This window comes from Nestor notabilis, unplaced genomic scaffold (genome assembly GCF_000696875.1).
Source record: "Nestor notabilis isolate BGI_N333 unplaced genomic scaffold, ASM69687v1 scaffold3413, whole genome shotgun sequence".
Taxonomy (NCBI): domain Eukaryota; kingdom Metazoa; phylum Chordata; class Aves; order Psittaciformes; family Psittacidae; genus Nestor; species Nestor notabilis.
The window spans coordinates 71,734-90,124 of NW_009923166.1; the positions used below are offsets into that span (position 1 = coordinate 71,734).

General features: G+C 36.8%; 2 protein-coding genes across 3 annotated transcripts in view; one reads left to right on the forward strand and one right to left on the reverse strand.

Annotated features, from left to right (window-relative positions):
* On the forward strand, positions 1–17,885 carry LRRC17 (leucine rich repeat containing 17). 2 transcript variants are annotated; one of them, XM_010011989.1, is made up of 5 exons: positions 1–43; positions 1,144–1,230; positions 11,023–11,897; positions 15,609–15,764; positions 16,963–17,885. In XM_010011989.1, exons 3-5 carry the CDS (start codon positions 11,141–11,143, stop codon positions 17,364–17,366), a joined length of 1,317 nt encoding a protein of 438 aa, XP_010010291.1. In that variant the 5' UTR covers positions 1–43; positions 1,144–1,230; positions 11,023–11,140; the 3' UTR covers positions 17,367–17,885. The 2 variants fall into 2 exon arrangements, with proteins under 2 accessions (XP_010010291.1, XP_010010290.1); XM_010011988.1 differs by lacking the exon at positions 1–43 and having other exon boundaries at positions 1,064–1,230.
* The window catches only part of FBXL13 (F-box and leucine-rich repeat protein 13), a gene marked incomplete at its 5' end in the record, with an annotated part of 76,156 nt that overhangs the window by 34,859 nt on the left and 22,906 nt on the right, over positions 1–18,391 (reverse strand). The window contains 3 exon segments of the mRNA XM_010011991.1: positions 1,171–1,297; positions 4,388–4,494; positions 8,053–8,105. Coding sequence (XP_010010293.1) covers positions 1,171–1,297; positions 4,388–4,494; positions 8,053–8,105 — 287 coding nt within the window.

Here is an 18,391-nt window from a genome sequence, read left to right on the forward strand (position 1 = left end):
GGAGGAAGCTGTGGAATCCCTTTCAGAGCTCTTGAACACACTGGCAAGCAAACCCACTGTCCTCTGGAAAGGGGAGGATTGTGGTTTTCCCAGTTCAAAGATGATCACTTTTCTCTGACTACTATTAGATCATGCTTTCTAGAGGCAGATCCTTGCAGCTCATGATTGCACTTCTGAACAAGCAGGGATGTTGCTTTTGGAAAAACTAACCAATTACTGGCATTTTGAGAAAGAAGCTCAGAGGTAGGTAGATCTTAACTTTCCTCTAACCTCAGCCCTCATTTCAAATTTTGTCCTGTCACCACACAATAGTCTCAGCATGATTCTCAAGAACAAGAAACACAGTAAAGAGCAGTCAGAACAAGACTGTTGCCCTATCTGCCTTCATCCTTGGTTCTCAAAAGGTTTTGTTAGATGGAAAGTTAACCCGTTGTATTCTTCAGATTATGTATCTTTATCATTTCACATGTGTTTTGTGATTTGTAGAAAGAAATATATGTGAGACTCTTTATTAAAATATTGGCAGACTTATTGCCTTACAGTTTGGCATTTCATATTGCTTTTGAAGTATTTTTCAAGATATAGTATATGTTTGAAAGTTTCGAAAATAGTACCAGATTATAAAACCTCGGTTTTCTTTAGAAGTTTAGTTGGAGACGAAAATAATCCAAAACATTAACTGTTTTTAGATTGCAGTTATAAATTCTACTTAAATTGATATATTAAACCAATATAAAACAGTAACAAAAGTTCACTTCTTAATTATTTATCTTCCCAGGAAATCAAATGTAAATTCATATTTTTCCAGTGCAGAGTGGCTTTTATTTTTTTCAGATCTTAGTAAAACCTGCATTTTCAAAGCTCCTGATTTAAAATCCTAACTAATAATGACATAAAATTGGTCTATTTATGGCTACAAAAAGCAAGCCTTGTTCTCATTATGTAGTAAGTACTAGCTGTTTATAGATCTGACAGTTTGTTGGAAGTGATCCAAACCTATAGTGCTATTATTCTCTAGTAAAATTTAAACAGCTGTAGTCATGTAATTCAAAACCCTGGAAGTCTGCTGCAGGGCTTGTTCTGCTTCAGTATACCATGAATGCAGGATGCAGCCAGTCATATAAAGGATACTCTTCTCCACAGAATGAAAGAAAGACGTGATCTACAAACCTGAATGCAACCTGAAAGGTCCAAATAGATGAGCTTGTGACAGCCTTTTCCAGTGCCCAGGTACAGTAAACCTTTGTCTGTGAATTTTCTGCAGTGAGCTAAACTCAGATGCTGTAAATTGAGGAAGCTGCTTTGCAAACAAAAAACCCAAACAAACAGCAAATTATTACAGGGGTATGTTACACAGATGAATATAAAATACTTAAAGTATTCTGAAAATTACTGTAAAGATGTTTGATATGACATAGGATTTCATTGAAAAAATGCTGAAGTTTGAAAGTCTCTTTCTTCTGGTGCACTTTTCCCTCTGCTGTGTTGCAAATTACTGGGGAATAGTACTATCATACAACATATTTCACCATATGAAAACAGTATCATTTTAAAGTTATATCAAATAACTGCAAAAGCATACTTTTTTAATTAACTGAGATTTTTGTGTGCATACTTTGAAAGTAATAGACTTTTCAGTGTAAGTTTGCTGGACTGTCTTTGCCATTGATTTTGCAAGCAGTGCCTGCTGGAAATGAAAACCAGAACTCTATCAAAAGACACTAAAAGCATAAATGTACGGTTACAGCTTCTCTGGTCATATAATTATTTAGAAGAGTACTATTAAAAGAACACAAGGAATTGAAAGAGATACAAAAGGGAATTATCCAAAAGTAAATCATCCAATGTTGGGCTTTAACCAGTTCTTTTGGAAAACATTTCTTTGTACTAAATGCTAGTTAAAAGAAAGTAAACTGTATAAGTGGAAAATGTTAACAGCTCTCTGCAAAAGCATAAATCTATAGTCTGAATATACTTAAGATTCCAGCTGCAGCTTTGGTTTATAATATACTGAAAACTATTCATTTTCATGAACTACATTTCTAACTGGAGTAAGTAACAATTGCCACGAGCACCACAAATAAAAGCATACAGAAAATCAAAACCTAGAATTAGGACCTACTGCTCTGGTAGACATTTAGTTGTAGGGATATAGTCATGCAGTTCTGCAAGTCAGCAAAAGAAGGCATTTTGAAGAAAGATGGGAACACCCACTGGGGAGCTGACTGCTTAAGGAGTGGCATTCATTTTTGGAACTCAGTTTATACTTTCAGTATAGAGTAGGGAAACATGCTAACTTGAACTGAGAACAAAAGAAAGAAGTAAAATGAACATGCGTCAGAACCAGATATTAGAATATAAAGGAATGTGTTTGTGATATGGGATTTTTTTGATGGAAACATTTAATTCGTATTAAATACAGGAATAAAAGTATTCTTCTTTGAGAATCATAAGCCTTTTTACATGTTAGTGACATAGTCCACAGAAATGAGTGGAACTCAGAGAGAGTACCCTTCCAGAATTATCTGATAAAATAAACAATAAGTAAAGAGACTGGTTTATATACTCTGGTAGCTCTGAGTCTTTTTGAAGTGTATGTTGCTAAAAGGTTGCAAAACTTAAAACACAGAGAAGCCTTTCTTACTGCATTTTGAAGACTGTGATAAAATCCCTGTTTTGTGTTACAATTAAATTCTGCAGGAATTCTGTCATAATGTTTTTTTCAATTAATTTTGGCATTAGCAATCTCAGGATCACTGTTTTAAAGCAATCCGACAAAATTCCCTTCTGATTTTTACTCCTGATTGATAGACAATATTCATGTCTACCATATGCAAGAGAACTCTTCAGAGGGAAATTGTTGCTGATGATCTGTGTTGTGTAATACAGAGGTTAAAACGGTTGTATGGAACAGTAGGAGAGAATCAAAAATGAGCAGTTTTGAGCACACTCAGCCTACACTTCCTTGTTCCTTGTTCCTTGTTCCAGTAACAGACATCTGATATACAACAGCAATTATGAAATGCAATACTGCCACCTTTAAGAACTTTGTATTAGTAACTTCATTACCCAGGACTCATGGTGAGCTAATGCTTTTGAGATGGCATATGAAATGTTCATGAAATTTGTTTTCTATCAACATCTTCACAGGACATCAACTTTTAGTACACACCCATAATCTCGGAAACAATAAGCTTTGCTTTTTGTCCAAAAACTGTCAATAAAAACAGTGGCATCTAAATCAGAAGCATCACATGTGACTGGGAAAATTTTATTAGGGAGGCACAAGTGAACTGCAACATATATTTTTTCAGTGGAGAATTTTTCTTTTAGTTTTAAAAATTTCATTGCATTGAAAGCTTCACCTACCCTGGAGAATTCTTTTCTTGGGTACAAGCTATTTACACATCAACAGAAATGAATGGGTCTGACTTACGGTGGCAACAGCCTGTTCAAGTAACATAGGCTGAGATTACTTACAGAACAGCTGCTCCAAACTTCAATATAAATATATGGAAATTTTAAAAGACAAAATATCAGCCAACATGGAGAAAACACAGATTATGATAAGAATAATAGTGATGAAGAAATGTGTGGCAAGACTGGAGGCACTAAATGGAAAACTTTGGCAAAACAAATGTTAGGTATCTATCTGAGAATATGGCGTTCTGGCTTAAGCCAAAATATATCATGCAGATGGCAAAGAAAAATATTTTTCTGGACTTTGTGGGTCTGCTGTTGAAAGGAAGACATCAGTTTTCCTCACAGTAAGAGAAAAAATGTACAGCTGTCTTCAGATCTATGTACATCTTTGTGATGGCTGCTACCATGGACCAGCACACCTCTTTTCCTTCATGGCAGCTTTTAATGCAGCAATTCTACCTACCAGGCAGACTTCAAGATTCATGGAGGGATACATCTAAAATAGGAATGGCAGAACTGTGTAAAGAACTGTAAATTCTCCACCTTCAGCTCACTGATCTTCCAAATAAGTTTGGACTAACTCTTTCTTTTGCAGTTGTCACACAACACACTGGCTCACACAATACACGTATCCATAACCCTCTCTTGCAAAAGTAAATTTTTAAGAACACACCTAACTTGCAAACTTCTTGCATCACCGTAAGAACTGGACATGCCCAGAAAACTCTGGCTAGCACATTCTTTCAAAAGCATCTGTAAATGTCTGTGAAATACACAGGGTAATCTAGTGTGTATTTTTAAATATACCAAAAAAAGAACTGCTACCTAAGTCAAATGAGTGGGACATTTTTTTCATTTTGAATATCAGACAAATCCCATAAATCACTTAAAAAGAGTATTTCTACTACATATGCTTCTAAGTTTCCTGCAAGATTGCAACAAACACTTCTGTATTTCTGTTCACTTTTACCTTGGCAATAGTCGTAGTGTTCCATTAGTAATATCTGTATATGACAGATTTAAATAGAGAAGAGATCTGCAACCTTCTGATATGACTCTCATCGACTCATCCTGAATAATAATAGAAAAAAAATAGTCTATAATTACATTAAAATCATATTTGTATTGTTATCTTACATTTTTATGCTGAGTAACAAGGGAGAAAAACATGAGTATCTATCTTTAAATCATCATAATAGTTTTATGATGATTTATGATGATTGTATCAGCCATTTTCTGCAAAGCTTCAAAGTAGAATACTGAGAGACACATGATGTTACTGTTATTGAAGTATGGTAATTTTAGCATCGCAATTCAAGGAAACATTATACACTACACAGTCCTACAGAGCACAGAGGACTTTTCACATGATTGAAGGTTAGCCTATGTTTACATATTTTGCTAAGACAAGATTCTTGTGACCTGATCCTGGTACCTAAAACCACTGGTGAATTTTCTCTATGAACTCTGATACACTTCTCTGACCAGTAATATCTTTTACTAAATGCTTTCTGTTTAGTTCTACCCTCCAGGCGGAATACTAGACTTGATTAATTATAAGGTTTCCATGTTTTATTGACCTGCAAAACCGGTACTGCCTATATTGTACTGGTACTACCTATATTCTGTGTATCATTCCATTAGAATATAATGGGAACAAAGTATGAAGAATGTTTCACAATAAAAGTCAACATAATAGAAAGGCAAAAGGTCAGCACTTATACATGGAAATGTTATAGTTGAGTGTGTATCTCCTGCCGTGTTGTGGTCACCTTTCTACTAAAGGATCACCAAGATAGCTGGAAATTCAGTACCAATCAACTTCAAAGAAGATAGTTTGTGCTTTTGAAACATATTTCTAAAACAAAGGATTTGAGAGAGGTGACACCAGTAAAAATAGATATGTTGATGGAAGATAACCATAACTTGAAGAGAACTGAAGTCATAAGAGAATGGTGAGAAAGCATTTAGTGGATGGCACAATGGGAAAAACTCTCAATTCCACGTGAAAGCAGCACAACCAGGGGTCCATCTGAAGTGTCTGAACACAGACACTTGTAGTATGGGTATCAACCAGTAGGGATGCACAGGTGCAGAGCTATGCTTTTATTGGGATTCCAGAGATGCAAAGGTGAAGTACACACAGCTGGAGGGCTGCAATGATTGTTACGGAATATTTAGGAATGACAGCCCAGGAAGTGAGGACAGGTTGCACTCTGTGCCATGGAGCTTTGCATTGGAATGGGTGACAAGTCAGTTGAGAGCTTGTTTGTAATGATTAGAGGTTAGACCCATAGGAGTCTACTAGTATCTACTACAGACTGTTTGACCAAGAAAAGAAAGTAGATGAAACCTTCTTTGAGCAGCTGAAGGAAGCCTTACAACTTGCCTATCCTGGCTATTCATGAGAGACTTTAACTACTCATTATCTGCTGGAAGAACAATATTGTTAGGCACAATCTGGAAGACTTTTAGAGTATGTTGAAGACAATTTCTTGATCCAGGTGACCGACGAGTGGTCTGTGGAACACGTTCTTCTGGACTTATTTCACAAGAAGGAAAGGATGTGAAGAAGAATGGTTTTGGTTACTGCAGCCATGAAAATGAGGACTTTAAAATCCTGAGAGAAGAAAATTGGACAAATTGTAGAACAAGAAGCAGATTTTGGCTTATTTAGGGATCTGCTTAACAGGACCTCATGGTAGACAGCCCTGGAGGACAAAAGGGCCCAGGAGAGCTTGTTGGTCTTCAAGAGCAAGGTACCAAATGACTTTTTTTGCCTTGGTTTTTCTTGCTAAGGCTTGTCTTAAGGCTTCCCAGGTGCCCCACTGGAGCCTACTAGCAGTGTCTGTGGAAGTGAAGCAATTCCTATGATAGAAGAAGGTAATGTCAGGGAGCACTTGAGGAGAATTGATGAGACAGGATGCATTCAAGAGTACTAAGCTGGCTCCTGTCGCTGAGAGGCCTTGCTCATTTCTGAAAGGTCATGATAAACAGAGGAGATTCCTGACGACTGGAAGGTAGGAAACGTCACACCAATTTACAGGAAATGGAAGGAGGAGGATCCAGGAAACTACAGGCCAGTCAGCCTCACCTAAGTCCCTAGGAAGATTATGTACCAAATTCTCCTTGAAGCCCTGTCCAAACACATGAAGGATGAAAAAGTAATAGTGAACAGCCCACATGGATTTATCATGGGCAAAGCATTCCTCACTAAGGTGATAGTTTTCTATGATGAAATTACTGGATCTATGAAGAGAAAAGCAGTTGTTTTGAATTCAGCAAGGCCTTCAGCACAGGCCATAGTATCTTTCATAGCCAAACTGGTAAAATAAAGGCTGGATAACTGGACTTCAAGGTGAGTGAAATTTGTCCAGACTGCCAGGCCAAAGGTTGTTACCAATGGTGCTAAGTCCCATTGGTGGCTTGTGGCAACTGGCATCCCTCAAGGGTCAGAATGGGGGTCAGTGATATTAAATGTCTTTATCAATGGCTTAGATGATAGGAAAAGAGTATATTGTCAGCAAATTCACAGATTATTCCAAACTGGGGAGAATGCCAATACACTGGAGATTAGAACTGCTGTTCAGAGAGATTCAGTCTGTAAAAATGGGCTGATGGAAACCTCATGAAGTTTAACAAAGGCAAATGCAAAGTCCTGCATCTGGGATAAAATAACCCCATGCATCAGTAGTCTAGGCACTGGTCAGAAAGCAGCTATCAAACACACTAGCAATTTCAATGTGTGTCAACAGTGTGTCCTTTCAAGAAAGGTGACCAGCTGCATACTAGGCTGTATTGGCAAGAGTGTAATCATCAAGTCCCTACTATCCCACGAACCAGGCCCTGGCATCACCTAGGAATGTGCTTGCTGATACATACCAAATGTGTATTAGTATGCATGTTAAAAACCAAACAGAGTGGAGTTATGAGTCTGAGTCTTTACAAAGCCCTGGCCCACTTCAGCTTATTGCCTTCATGCAGGAACCTTGGATCAACAGAATCAAGGATCAAAACAATCCTTGAGAAGCATACAACCTCTAAATATTACACTGCAATTATAACATTATATAGCAGAGTCAAACATCGTTTTTCCATCAGAGAAGAGCAATTGAAAAACATGAAAGAGAATTAATGGAAGCACAATAAAACTGAAAATGTTAAAGGAAAAAGAATGGACAAATTATAGTGGTGATTGCATACTTAGACACCTTTCCAATAAAGGCTCTCACAAATATCTAAAAATATAACGAGAGATTTTTAGGGCCTATGTGTATTACTGAATGAAGGAAAAAAGGAACCTGGAAACAATATAGGATTGAAATGTACAGTTGTTGACAACTCCAAGCTTAAAACAACAAAAAATCCCTACCCCAGCCTGGTGAAGTTTTGGAGTATGTTTATTAGAATTAATTGAGATTGAATATATCATTTTGCACTTGCATTGTAGAAAACAAATAAGAACTTCACCGAGTATCTCTGAATCCTACTGAATTCCGTTTTCAAAGTACCTGAGAGCACAAGTCTCTACTTTCTATTGGGGACATTTATGTAGCCAGATAAACACAGCACATTACAAATCTTTCTCATTAGAAATTAGAGTTCATGGGAAAAGTCTGAAGTACTTACATTTAATCCCTGGCATTCAGAGAGATTTAAGTCTTGCAAATTCTTACACGCACCTAAAAATAATAGTGGTAATAATAAAAAAGTCATATTAAAAGTGACTGGTTCAAATTCTCAGTGTACAACACAAACGTAAGAATTCATATTACAGGTTCAGTCCAGCTAGGCCAATACCCTCCCTTAAACCACGGCCACAGCAGATTACTGAGAAGAATGCACAAAAACCCTAAAAGCAGAATACAAAGTTGGAGAAAGCTGTCCTGAGGAAATGTCTGTTCTTGCACTCTATCAACTACTGGCTCACTCAGGAACCAAACTGTTTTCAGCCTTATATTACGAAAGGACCAGAAAGCTACCCTAATTAAGCAACATGGTGTTAGGAAATGCCAGAATTAAGTTTTCCATATAGGTTCATAAGGTGCAGCAATCAGACCAATTGCAGGAAAAGCCCTGCTTATCTTCTGCAAGTATGGAATTCCAGAGAATTTCACTGCCTGAGACAGTCTTTTCTCTGTGAGTATAATTATTATTTTTAGAAACTCTCATTTTGCAGAGATCGTTGCAATTCTAACAAGATAATGAAAGATAGATGTTTGACACTAGAAAAAACACTTACGCACCCCTTCAGCCACTCTTCTGCTAAATTTTGAGTCTATTCTCCAAGTAAAAGATGCAAAAAATCCTATTAAACATAGTAATACCTTTTGCCTTAATCTAATCTTCAGAAATAGCTGATCTGTCTAAACTGAAATGAACAAGATAGGCCTGATGTGGAAAATGCAGTATGAAAGGTTTATAGAGTAAAAAGAAATATGTTTAAAAAATATTTAAAAACATGTTTTAACATAGTAAGACAAATACACGTCTTCACCTGCAATAAGCATCAGTACAACGACAGATTTGTATGTTTTTTCTATGGGAACTATGACTGCACTGATATCCTGTAACAGTGTCTAACTCAGTGCCTTTTTGAGGAGTAGGACAATAGTGAGAGGGGTTGCACAACTCAAAAGAACCTAACCAATCAAAATCATCCTCAGGGATGCTACGCCACAGAAATGACATACCTCTTATACGTTTTTTGCCCTAGCACTAGATGAGACACGGTTACAATTTTACATGTGAACCTGTACATGCTACTAAAAGCAGGTGCTAATTTTGGTGTTATAGCTGAGTATAATTTAATTAGGAGGCAGAATACAATACTAGTAAAACAATCCAGTTCAGACTCAGGAGATGGAAAAGAAGAGGAAAGAATATTTCCATAATTATTTCTTTTCCTCCCCCAAGTTCCTTTCCTGTTTCCTAGCTCTCCTGGATAGACTGAGCTATCACATTACCAGAACAGCTAACAGTTCAAAACAATGCAGGGGATCCCAGTTATGACTCAAGTTATTAAAACACATGATCAACTCACACTGACTAGCATTTGGCTGCCAAAAAGTAACAAATAAAACATAATTTTTCCTGTAAGGGATAATGTTGTCAATGTAAACACTTATTCACACTGTGAACTAACAGAGTCTGACTGGATACATACAACGGGTAACTACAGGAACAAACTCGAGAAACCAATCAATATGTTTTCAAAGGTAATAAGAGGAACCAGTCACAGGGGTTAGAGGGATGAAACAGCAGGTGTAGACAAGACTGCTCCGTCTGTCTAATTAGAGTAAGAACTGCACAAATACCAAGAACACTCTACAGCTGAGATGTGGTTTAAGCTGATCTACAATTTGTTTAAAAATTAAAAATCTATTTGTTTTCAAAAGTATTTTATCTGGTATTAGTTTGGTTATTGTGCCATGTTTCCTCTAGGTAAGTTTTTTGAGCCCAAAACAAGAGTGTTTTAGAAACAGAACATCTGTGGAACGATCTGCACTCAAGATCAATACCTTCACAGGTGCTAAAGTCCACAATCATAGAGAAAAATTAACTAAGTAGTTATGCCGAACAGTGAAGAATTAGAAAAACATTTCAGAAGGGATGATACTGACTAGCAAAAGAAATCTGTGAATTTGAAAATAATTAGAAAATACAAAAAGCGGAGGGGTTAAAATGTTTCTAAGGAAACACAACTCTGTGGCCAAACTTCACTGAAGATGAAGGAAAAGGGCAATGCACAGGAGTACTATGGGAAATTCAGGAGGGAATACAGGCTGAAAAATTACTAAGACTACTGAGGCATTTTAGACATGATTGCAGGCAGCAGTCCTTGTCTTCCCCTAATAATAACTGCTCAAAACTGTGTTTGGCTTTCTTAGAAAGACAAATGCTCCTGGCTTACCCCTCTGTACTGTTCCTCCAAACTGGAACTGGTTTGAAGCAGGCCATGGCCATGACCTGCATGTTCTCTTTGCACTCTGCCTACACTCAGACGACATATAGCCTGATAGGCTCTTGCTTGTGATCCTTCTGAGAGCAGTCCAGCCAACCTTGTCTACCTGACCTGGGCCATGAGAAACACTCGGTAGAAGCAGGGCTAGTTATGATAAATTTGGGCTCAACCTGAAAACAAGTCCACGGTTGAGCACAGTCTGTAACTGAGGAGTCGATAGGTACTGGATGACTTTCAGTGGTCTGCCTCTGGATGTGTTCCAGTGGGTCAACACCCAGAAAGCTGGAAAATATCAGCTTCAAGGTCCTCTTTCAAGCTTATCTTCTAAGATGAGCTTAAATACAAAGAAGATTCAGCCTGATGCCATTTTCCTGAATACATGAGAACCTTTTAACAAAGATTGGTTAGAAACTGGCCCATATAATTTCCCATGTTTAATCAAAATGAATAACAGTAAACCAGAGACAGTGAAAACCAACCAAAAAAAGAGATAGGACATTGAATCTTCAAAGTATTTGTGAAGGCCCAAGTAGTGTGATGATTGAGTATTTGACTGAATACTGCATATTATGTTCAAGCCTCTACGAAAATGCCTGTTTCATCTGTTCTAATGTTTTACTTCTCTTCCAGCACAGGGATCCCACACACCCCAGCTGCATCTCCTCAGATCAGTACAACACTGATTAAGACTATCCAAAAATTTCAACTGTTACAGCTGTCACAGAAAATAGCTGGGGCCAGCTGAATGTCAGGATGCAAGTAGTTACTATTATACTACTACTACTTCTTTGTAAGGCATTTGACTGTAGGAAGACAAGGAATAGGAGTTTGAGAAACAATGAAAGGGAAAACATCTTAAGGAGAGCATCTAGCACTGTTAAGCGCAATGCCCAAGGCCTACCATGTGATATATACACTTATCTTCATGAGAAGTACCTAGATTGTCAGGAAAGAAAATTGATTTTTGTGGCACCTGATTGGCCAGAGGATTTAAAACACATGCTGCTAGCAAGAAACAGGATTCGTAAACTGAAGAATAATATGTTTTCCAAGTATAAAGCACTGAAAAGTCTGGATTTACAACAGAATGATATATCAAAAATTGAGAGCGAGGCTTTTTTTGGTTTGAATAAACTCACCACACTCTTACTTCAGCATAACCAAATAAAGAGTTTGTCTGAGGAGATTTTTATTTATACGCCCAGTCTAAACTACCTACGTCTTTACGATAATCCCTGGCATTGCGACTGTGAACTAGAAGCTCTTGTTACAATGCTACAGGTTCCAGCAAACAGGAATTTGGGAAATTATGCCAAGTGTGTGCATCCAATAGGACTGAAAAATCAAAAGCTAAAGCAGATAAAAGCTGAGCAGCTGTGTAGTGAAGAAACCAGGCAGGACCCCCAAAATATAAAACGGGAAAAGCCTGAAGCTGCCAAACCAGAATTTGATTCCTCTTCATGCCACATGTACGTGTTTCCTGTACCAACTCTGAACTGCAGAAGAAAAGGTTTGTATCTGTCATTATAACTGAAATAATGATTTTAATATTCTTTAATATTCTTTCTCCTTTACTACATTTATTCACATACTATTTACAGCAAATTGACACAGAACTAGTACTCTCCTTACTTACTTTAACTAATTCTGTTGCTTTTCTCTCGTAACTAAAATCAACAAGTAGGAGTTCTTTCTGCATTCTGCCTCTACTTTGCCACCCTGGTTCCACAAACGTTCTCTAGTGCTCTAGTGTAAGATATCCAACAAACATCACCAGGAATAAAATTAAGCACATACTTAAGTTACTGAAGGACCAGAATCTCACTAGTCTGATTTTACAACTATAAACATACTAATCAAATTACAGCTGTGCTGAAATTATTGTACTGGTAGAGAAAAGCAGAGTGTCTTTTCTTCTTTCCAATGTGCAAACAAAAAGATAGCAACAACTTTGACAGGAGCGAGCTGTGAAGCAGGACTACAGCAGCCAGCTGTGCTTACAATGCCAAAAGGAACCTGACTGCAGAGGAGAGCCATTGCATCCTTGCATTTTCTGTGCAAGATTTCTTCTACTAAGGGAAGAAATTGCAGACTTTTATTCATAAAGAAATAATGCCTCGGTGTGCTTCTTCCCAGCACCCAGCAAACATTTCAAAATTGAAGTGCCTTCAAGAAATGTTTTTCAAACACTTGGATGCATTCCATTCATAAATCCTTCTCAGGATCTTAAAAGCCAGTTAAGCCTTAAGGGTAGACCAGATGGGGCACAGCTCAACAGCAAAGTGCACATTTATTCATACTTTATATTTCCCATAGTTTATCCCATGATAAAACAAAGCAAACAACAAAATATTCAGAAAAGAGTCATTCTTTAACATTACAAATCTGAAATAAAAAGCATTACTAGAAGTAGCCAAAATTGGGAAGATTTTTCCCAAGTTCTGCAAAGCATAGCCTGCAACACAGGATCACTGCACTATGGTTTGCCCACTTGTATCTTGCATTGTGTTTGCTAAACTTATATTTGCTTAAACAGTGACTTCAATTTATGTAACTACTCTGTGTGCCTTTACTCTTGGACCTTAATGCCAGAGACAAGCTCAGAAGTCAGTATAAGGCAACAATACCTAAATACAAAGATATAATGATTTCAGTATTTGATTACATGGTTTATCTACTATGTATGTCATGAAAAATCGTCCACATTTTTACTTGCACCTGTTAAATTCCTTTCTTCTTCCTATGACTCACTTTTCTCTCTTTGTGTTATCATGCAGCTACTACATCTTTTTCATTAATGTTTTGTTCTTTTTTAACTGACTAACATCTACTAATTTCTTAATATTCACATGCTTTTCTTTGTAGATAGAATCTTAATTATTAGATTATAGATTAAAATCTTAATCATCTTTCATAAAATCTTAATTATATCATTATTACCTTACATCTCCACTAAAATGTGCTACTGAACAGAAACCAGGAATATATTAAAACCTTAATATAAGAAAAGGCTGACCTTCCAGCTCTCCCCATTTAGTGCTGTCAAAGAGATGAGCTGACTACATGAATATATTCAAAAGCTTTTAGCAAGAAAAATGCTACTTTTTTCCCTAATTCCACAGAAGTACTCAACGTGGTCTGCCCTTCATGGGAGTTTCACAGGCTTGTACAGGATTTTTTAAAAAGCAATTTACTGTCTTTAGTACTAATAATGAAGGAATGAAGTTACTTCAACATCTACATGAGTGGACTAGACTACATGAGGGTACAGGGACTCCCTCCGTCAGGTCAAGAGCTAACTATTCCAGCTGAGGACTTCCTGAATGTCTAGCATAGATACATTGAGTACGTTCAATATTTTGTAGGTAGTATCAGATATACTGTGCATACACTTGACAGCTGGATGCAGATATCCCATGGATATTTAGGATTTCTGAACATACAGTAATCTGCAATGAAAGCACTGTACTTAACTGTCTTTGCATACGATCACTGTGCAGCAGATGCACAGTTTCATTGGAATTTTCATCAGAAATAGGAGTAAAATGCACCCAAAATCCTGAGAAAACACAAAAATTTCTCTAAATCCACATGGACAAGATTTTAGAGTAGGAGAAAAGGTGCATCAGTTTCCAAACCTGTAAAATGACATGAAATGAAATGCTGCAATCCATTGTTCCTTTACAATGGAGAGGATGGAATGACAAGCAGTATACCAGTATTATGTATGTCTAAGGAGGTATGACAACAGGTCAGCAGCTTTCAGTTAATATCACAAAGCTCATGAAAGAAACATCTTAAAAATACATATAACCATGTGTATGTTCTTTTTTTTGGAGAACTTCTTATTTATATTTCATCAGCCCAGTGATACACCAGATCTTTCAGTACTTCAGAATCAGTCTTATGTATTTGATCCTGTTTTACCAAAAAAAGCAACAAAAGTTGGATACAGAAGTAATTTCTGTTTGCTTTTCTGCAAAAGAAATTGTATTTGCAAGAACAGCTGAATAAATCTGCTTTGTAGTACTGACAAACTCTCCAAGTCTCAAATTCAAGCATTATTTTCATTCATTTGCTGATAAATAGGCCCTGAAACTTTGACATCTGCACTAGCAGGAAGCACTCCAATCAGAGTAGGCTGGAGTAGTTATAACATTTATGTGTTTAGCATACCAAAGCTCTGCTCAGAATCAGATATAAGGCAGGAAGACTCTGACATGTTGCTTTAGACATCTTCAGAACTTTAGAAGTACACTGACAGCACAGATTTCAGCAGAGATCCAGAAGCTACATGCTTTCATTCAAAGATGGTCAAATAAGAGACACCACTCATTTGCTTGTTCTAACAGCCAGATTATAACACTTATTGAGTAAACATAATCCTAGAGATTAAGTTTATTAACATTATCCTGAGAAGATCCAAACCACAGTCTGCACTTCGCAAGAATGTGCCCTGCTACTGGACTAGAAGCTATTCTTTCTGTGACTTTTTCAAGGAACACTGTAGGGATACTCACACAGTCCTTGGCTACTGTGTAACGCAAATGGTACAGGTGGGATAGAGAAGTAGACAGACAGAATGCCACTATGCTGGCTGGATATGTAACATCTCTAAGTACTGTAACAAATATAAAGTATTCAATATTACTAAAACACTCCATACTGTAACTACAGAACTATAACTATACATATTACTATATATACTATAACAAGTAGCATTCTTATTGCTGATAAAATTTAGAACATTTTACCTTTTGGCAACATAGAATCATAGAATCATAGATGTAAAACAGCAGACTATTATTTGATTATGGAAGTACCAATGAACACTTACCAATGAATATTTTTTATATAGTTACTCTAGTTTCTTTTCTTTAAATGATCAAGCCCTTCACACATACTTTTTATTAGTATAGTATCTTCACTACCTACCCTATCCCTGTGTGAAAGAATAGTAGAGTTCTGTCAGAATAAAAATATAAAACACAGAAAGAGGTTTTACTAAAAGCACTAATGAAGAGAGCAGTTTTCAGATGGAATGTAAAGATACAAGTGAACAAAGCTATGAAATCCAGAATTTGAAGAAACATACTGACACCAGTATTGAGGTTAAAAGGGAATAAACAAGAAACAATGCTAGACTGACAAAATTCTGTGATACCTAAACAGTAAGAGTAATCTAAAGCTGACACAGTTATTTCTTTTTCATTTTTTTAAGATTTAAAGAAAGTTCCAGGTAACATACCTCCAGATATAGTTAAACTTGATTTGTCCAGCAACAAAATTAGACAACTACGAGCCAAAGAGTTTGAAGATGTCAGTGAACTGAAGATATTAAACCTAAACAGTAATGGGATAGCCTACATTGATCCTGGTAAGAATAATTTAAAATAGTTATTAAAAAGTGATTTCTGTTTTATTAATTTTAAACTTTGATAATGTTTACCAGCTAAAAATGTGTTGAAAAAGGATTTTAAATTGGAGAAGCTGGTTCAAATTTTACCTTTTACACCACTCAATTCGTAGAGTAAAGGTTTGCACTGAAATGTATTCGTCATGGAAGCCAACGAAGAGACACTGATTTCGACTGCCTTTTCTTAACACTAAACCAAGCAAGTGCAATATTTAATTCTTCAGACTGAAGGCTAATAATTTCTCAAAATGCTAAATAGCTGAATGATTTTTTCGAGATCACTGCCAAATCTATGGAAACTTGTCACATAATGAGGTTGCTTTTAAATTATACTGGACAATAAAGTAAAAGACAAAGCAAAAGGATTTAAACACTTTTGGGTTAAAAATGACAGCATATAATTGCTCATAATTTGTATACTATTAGAACTCAAATGGCCTTCCTGGCAGTCTCCTTGTAGCCTATGTGTATTCAGTTTTTCATTATGAAAGCAGACACAAGGAGAGGGGTAGAAGTATGAAGCAAACAGAGCCTTCTCTAGTAGCATTTTGGCAGTTAAACAGCAGCTGAAAGTGGTAGCATCAGTAAACTGGTAGTCTATTTATTTAAATTAAGACTTCCACCATTAAATGAAACAGTACACTTGCAAAAAGTATGAACTGCTCTCTGAAATGTGACTCAGAATCTTTATTATGAAGCTCCGTGTTTATTATTTCCCATATCTTAAAATGTTAGTTTAAAGGTTCTCTATGCACACACAAATACACGTGTACGAACAGCATTAGCCCTCCACATTAATACATAATCAATTCCCATATTTCTGCTGTATCACAGCAATAACAGTTAACTTCTATGAGCAAATAAAGCATTCTTTCACCTTCACTGTACCTATTCTACACTCATGCATGCTCATTCAGTGTTTTAGAACTTTACCAGCAGTACAATTCCCCTGATATCAGTATATTTATACCAACGTATCACTTCTCAAGGCACAAGCCATAGTTTAAAGTTCAGAGTTTGAAAAGTCATTTTTGTAGCCTTTAGCCCCTCCCAATTGAATAAATGTATCATTATGAAAATGTTTCCCCTGTTGCAGGTATGCATGGGTTTCTCTAACTTGCCTTTATGAGGTACCGATAACTATTTTTCTATTGATCAGCTGCTTTCTCAGGCCTCAATAACTTAGAGGAGCTGGATCTATCAAACAACAGCTTGCAGAATTTTGAATATGGAGTACTGGAAGATCTTTACTTTCTGAAAATATTGTGGCTGAGAGACAACCCTTGGAGATGTGACTACAACATTCATTATCTGTTCTACTGGTTGAAGCATCACTACAACGTTCACTACAACGGCCTCGAATGCAAAATGCCTGAGGAATACAAAGGATGGTCTGTTGGAAAATACGTTCGAAGTTATTATGAGGAATGCCCAAAAGACAAGCTGCCCATTTATCCAGAAACTTTTGATCTGGACAAAGATGATGAGGAATGGGAGCGACACAAAGAACAATCGGTTCAAACAGTAAAGAAGCATGGTGTAATTGTCACTGTGATAGGTTAATAAGGGAATGCCCCCTTTCTTTTTTTTTAGTACATTTAAATATTTGATACTCTGACAAAGAAAAACACGCTGTTTACATTTTTTGTTAATTGTACTGATGCTTTGTAGGGTTATCTACCTACAAAGATTTCTGTTTATTGCAGTTAATTACAGAATGGCATTAGTTACACAGCGTCCTTCATCAAGTAACTGTTTCTGACCATTTTTTCTGGACATTCTTGTGAAATATTTTGGCAAGTATTTGAAACTATATGGTAGAAATCGATAGACACGAATGTACATAGGGTGGTGGGGAGGAGCTGTCTTATGCATGAACACAGCTTTTGTGTTGACACGGAACTTGCTGCAGGATTGTGACCAAGACACATTTTTCTTGAATGTATTGTCAGTTCTTGTATCTATCAGTTTCCTGAAATATTCACAGAAAATATTTCTAAGATTTTTGTATCAGCTTCCTGTTGTTTTATTGTATACAAAAAATCAAACTGAAGAGTAACTTTAAATACAGTTCTAGAAAAACACAAATGGCAGTTGTTATACTGGTTAGGATTCAAACCCAGAAGCTGGCTTCTACTTGCTCATTTACCAGTGTTCCTGACCAGTTTTGATTGAGTAACTCAGCCTCTGCCTCTTCTATGCCTGATCTGCCTGAAGCCATGAGCAGCCAAGACATGATTGGTTCCCAAGACGTAGCTCTACATGCTCACATTTGCCTTGTTCAGTTTCTGCAGTGGGCAGAGCTGAAGTCTTTCTAGGAAGCATTTTGGGTTGTCACGGCAGTTTGACATAGATTACACGACATCACTTCTAGGTGAAGAGGCCCATGTGAAGACTGCTGTGGCCTGCATCCCACATGTCAGTGTCCATCCACACTGCAGGTAAGTAAATATGCTTTTGAGAGCTCACTAAAATTGTGGGAAATTCCCAAAGTCTGCCCTTCTACCCAGCTCATTTGTAAATGCATATTACAGCTCCTCCTTATCACAGAATTGTCTATGTGAATATACATTCATTACAAACTGTTA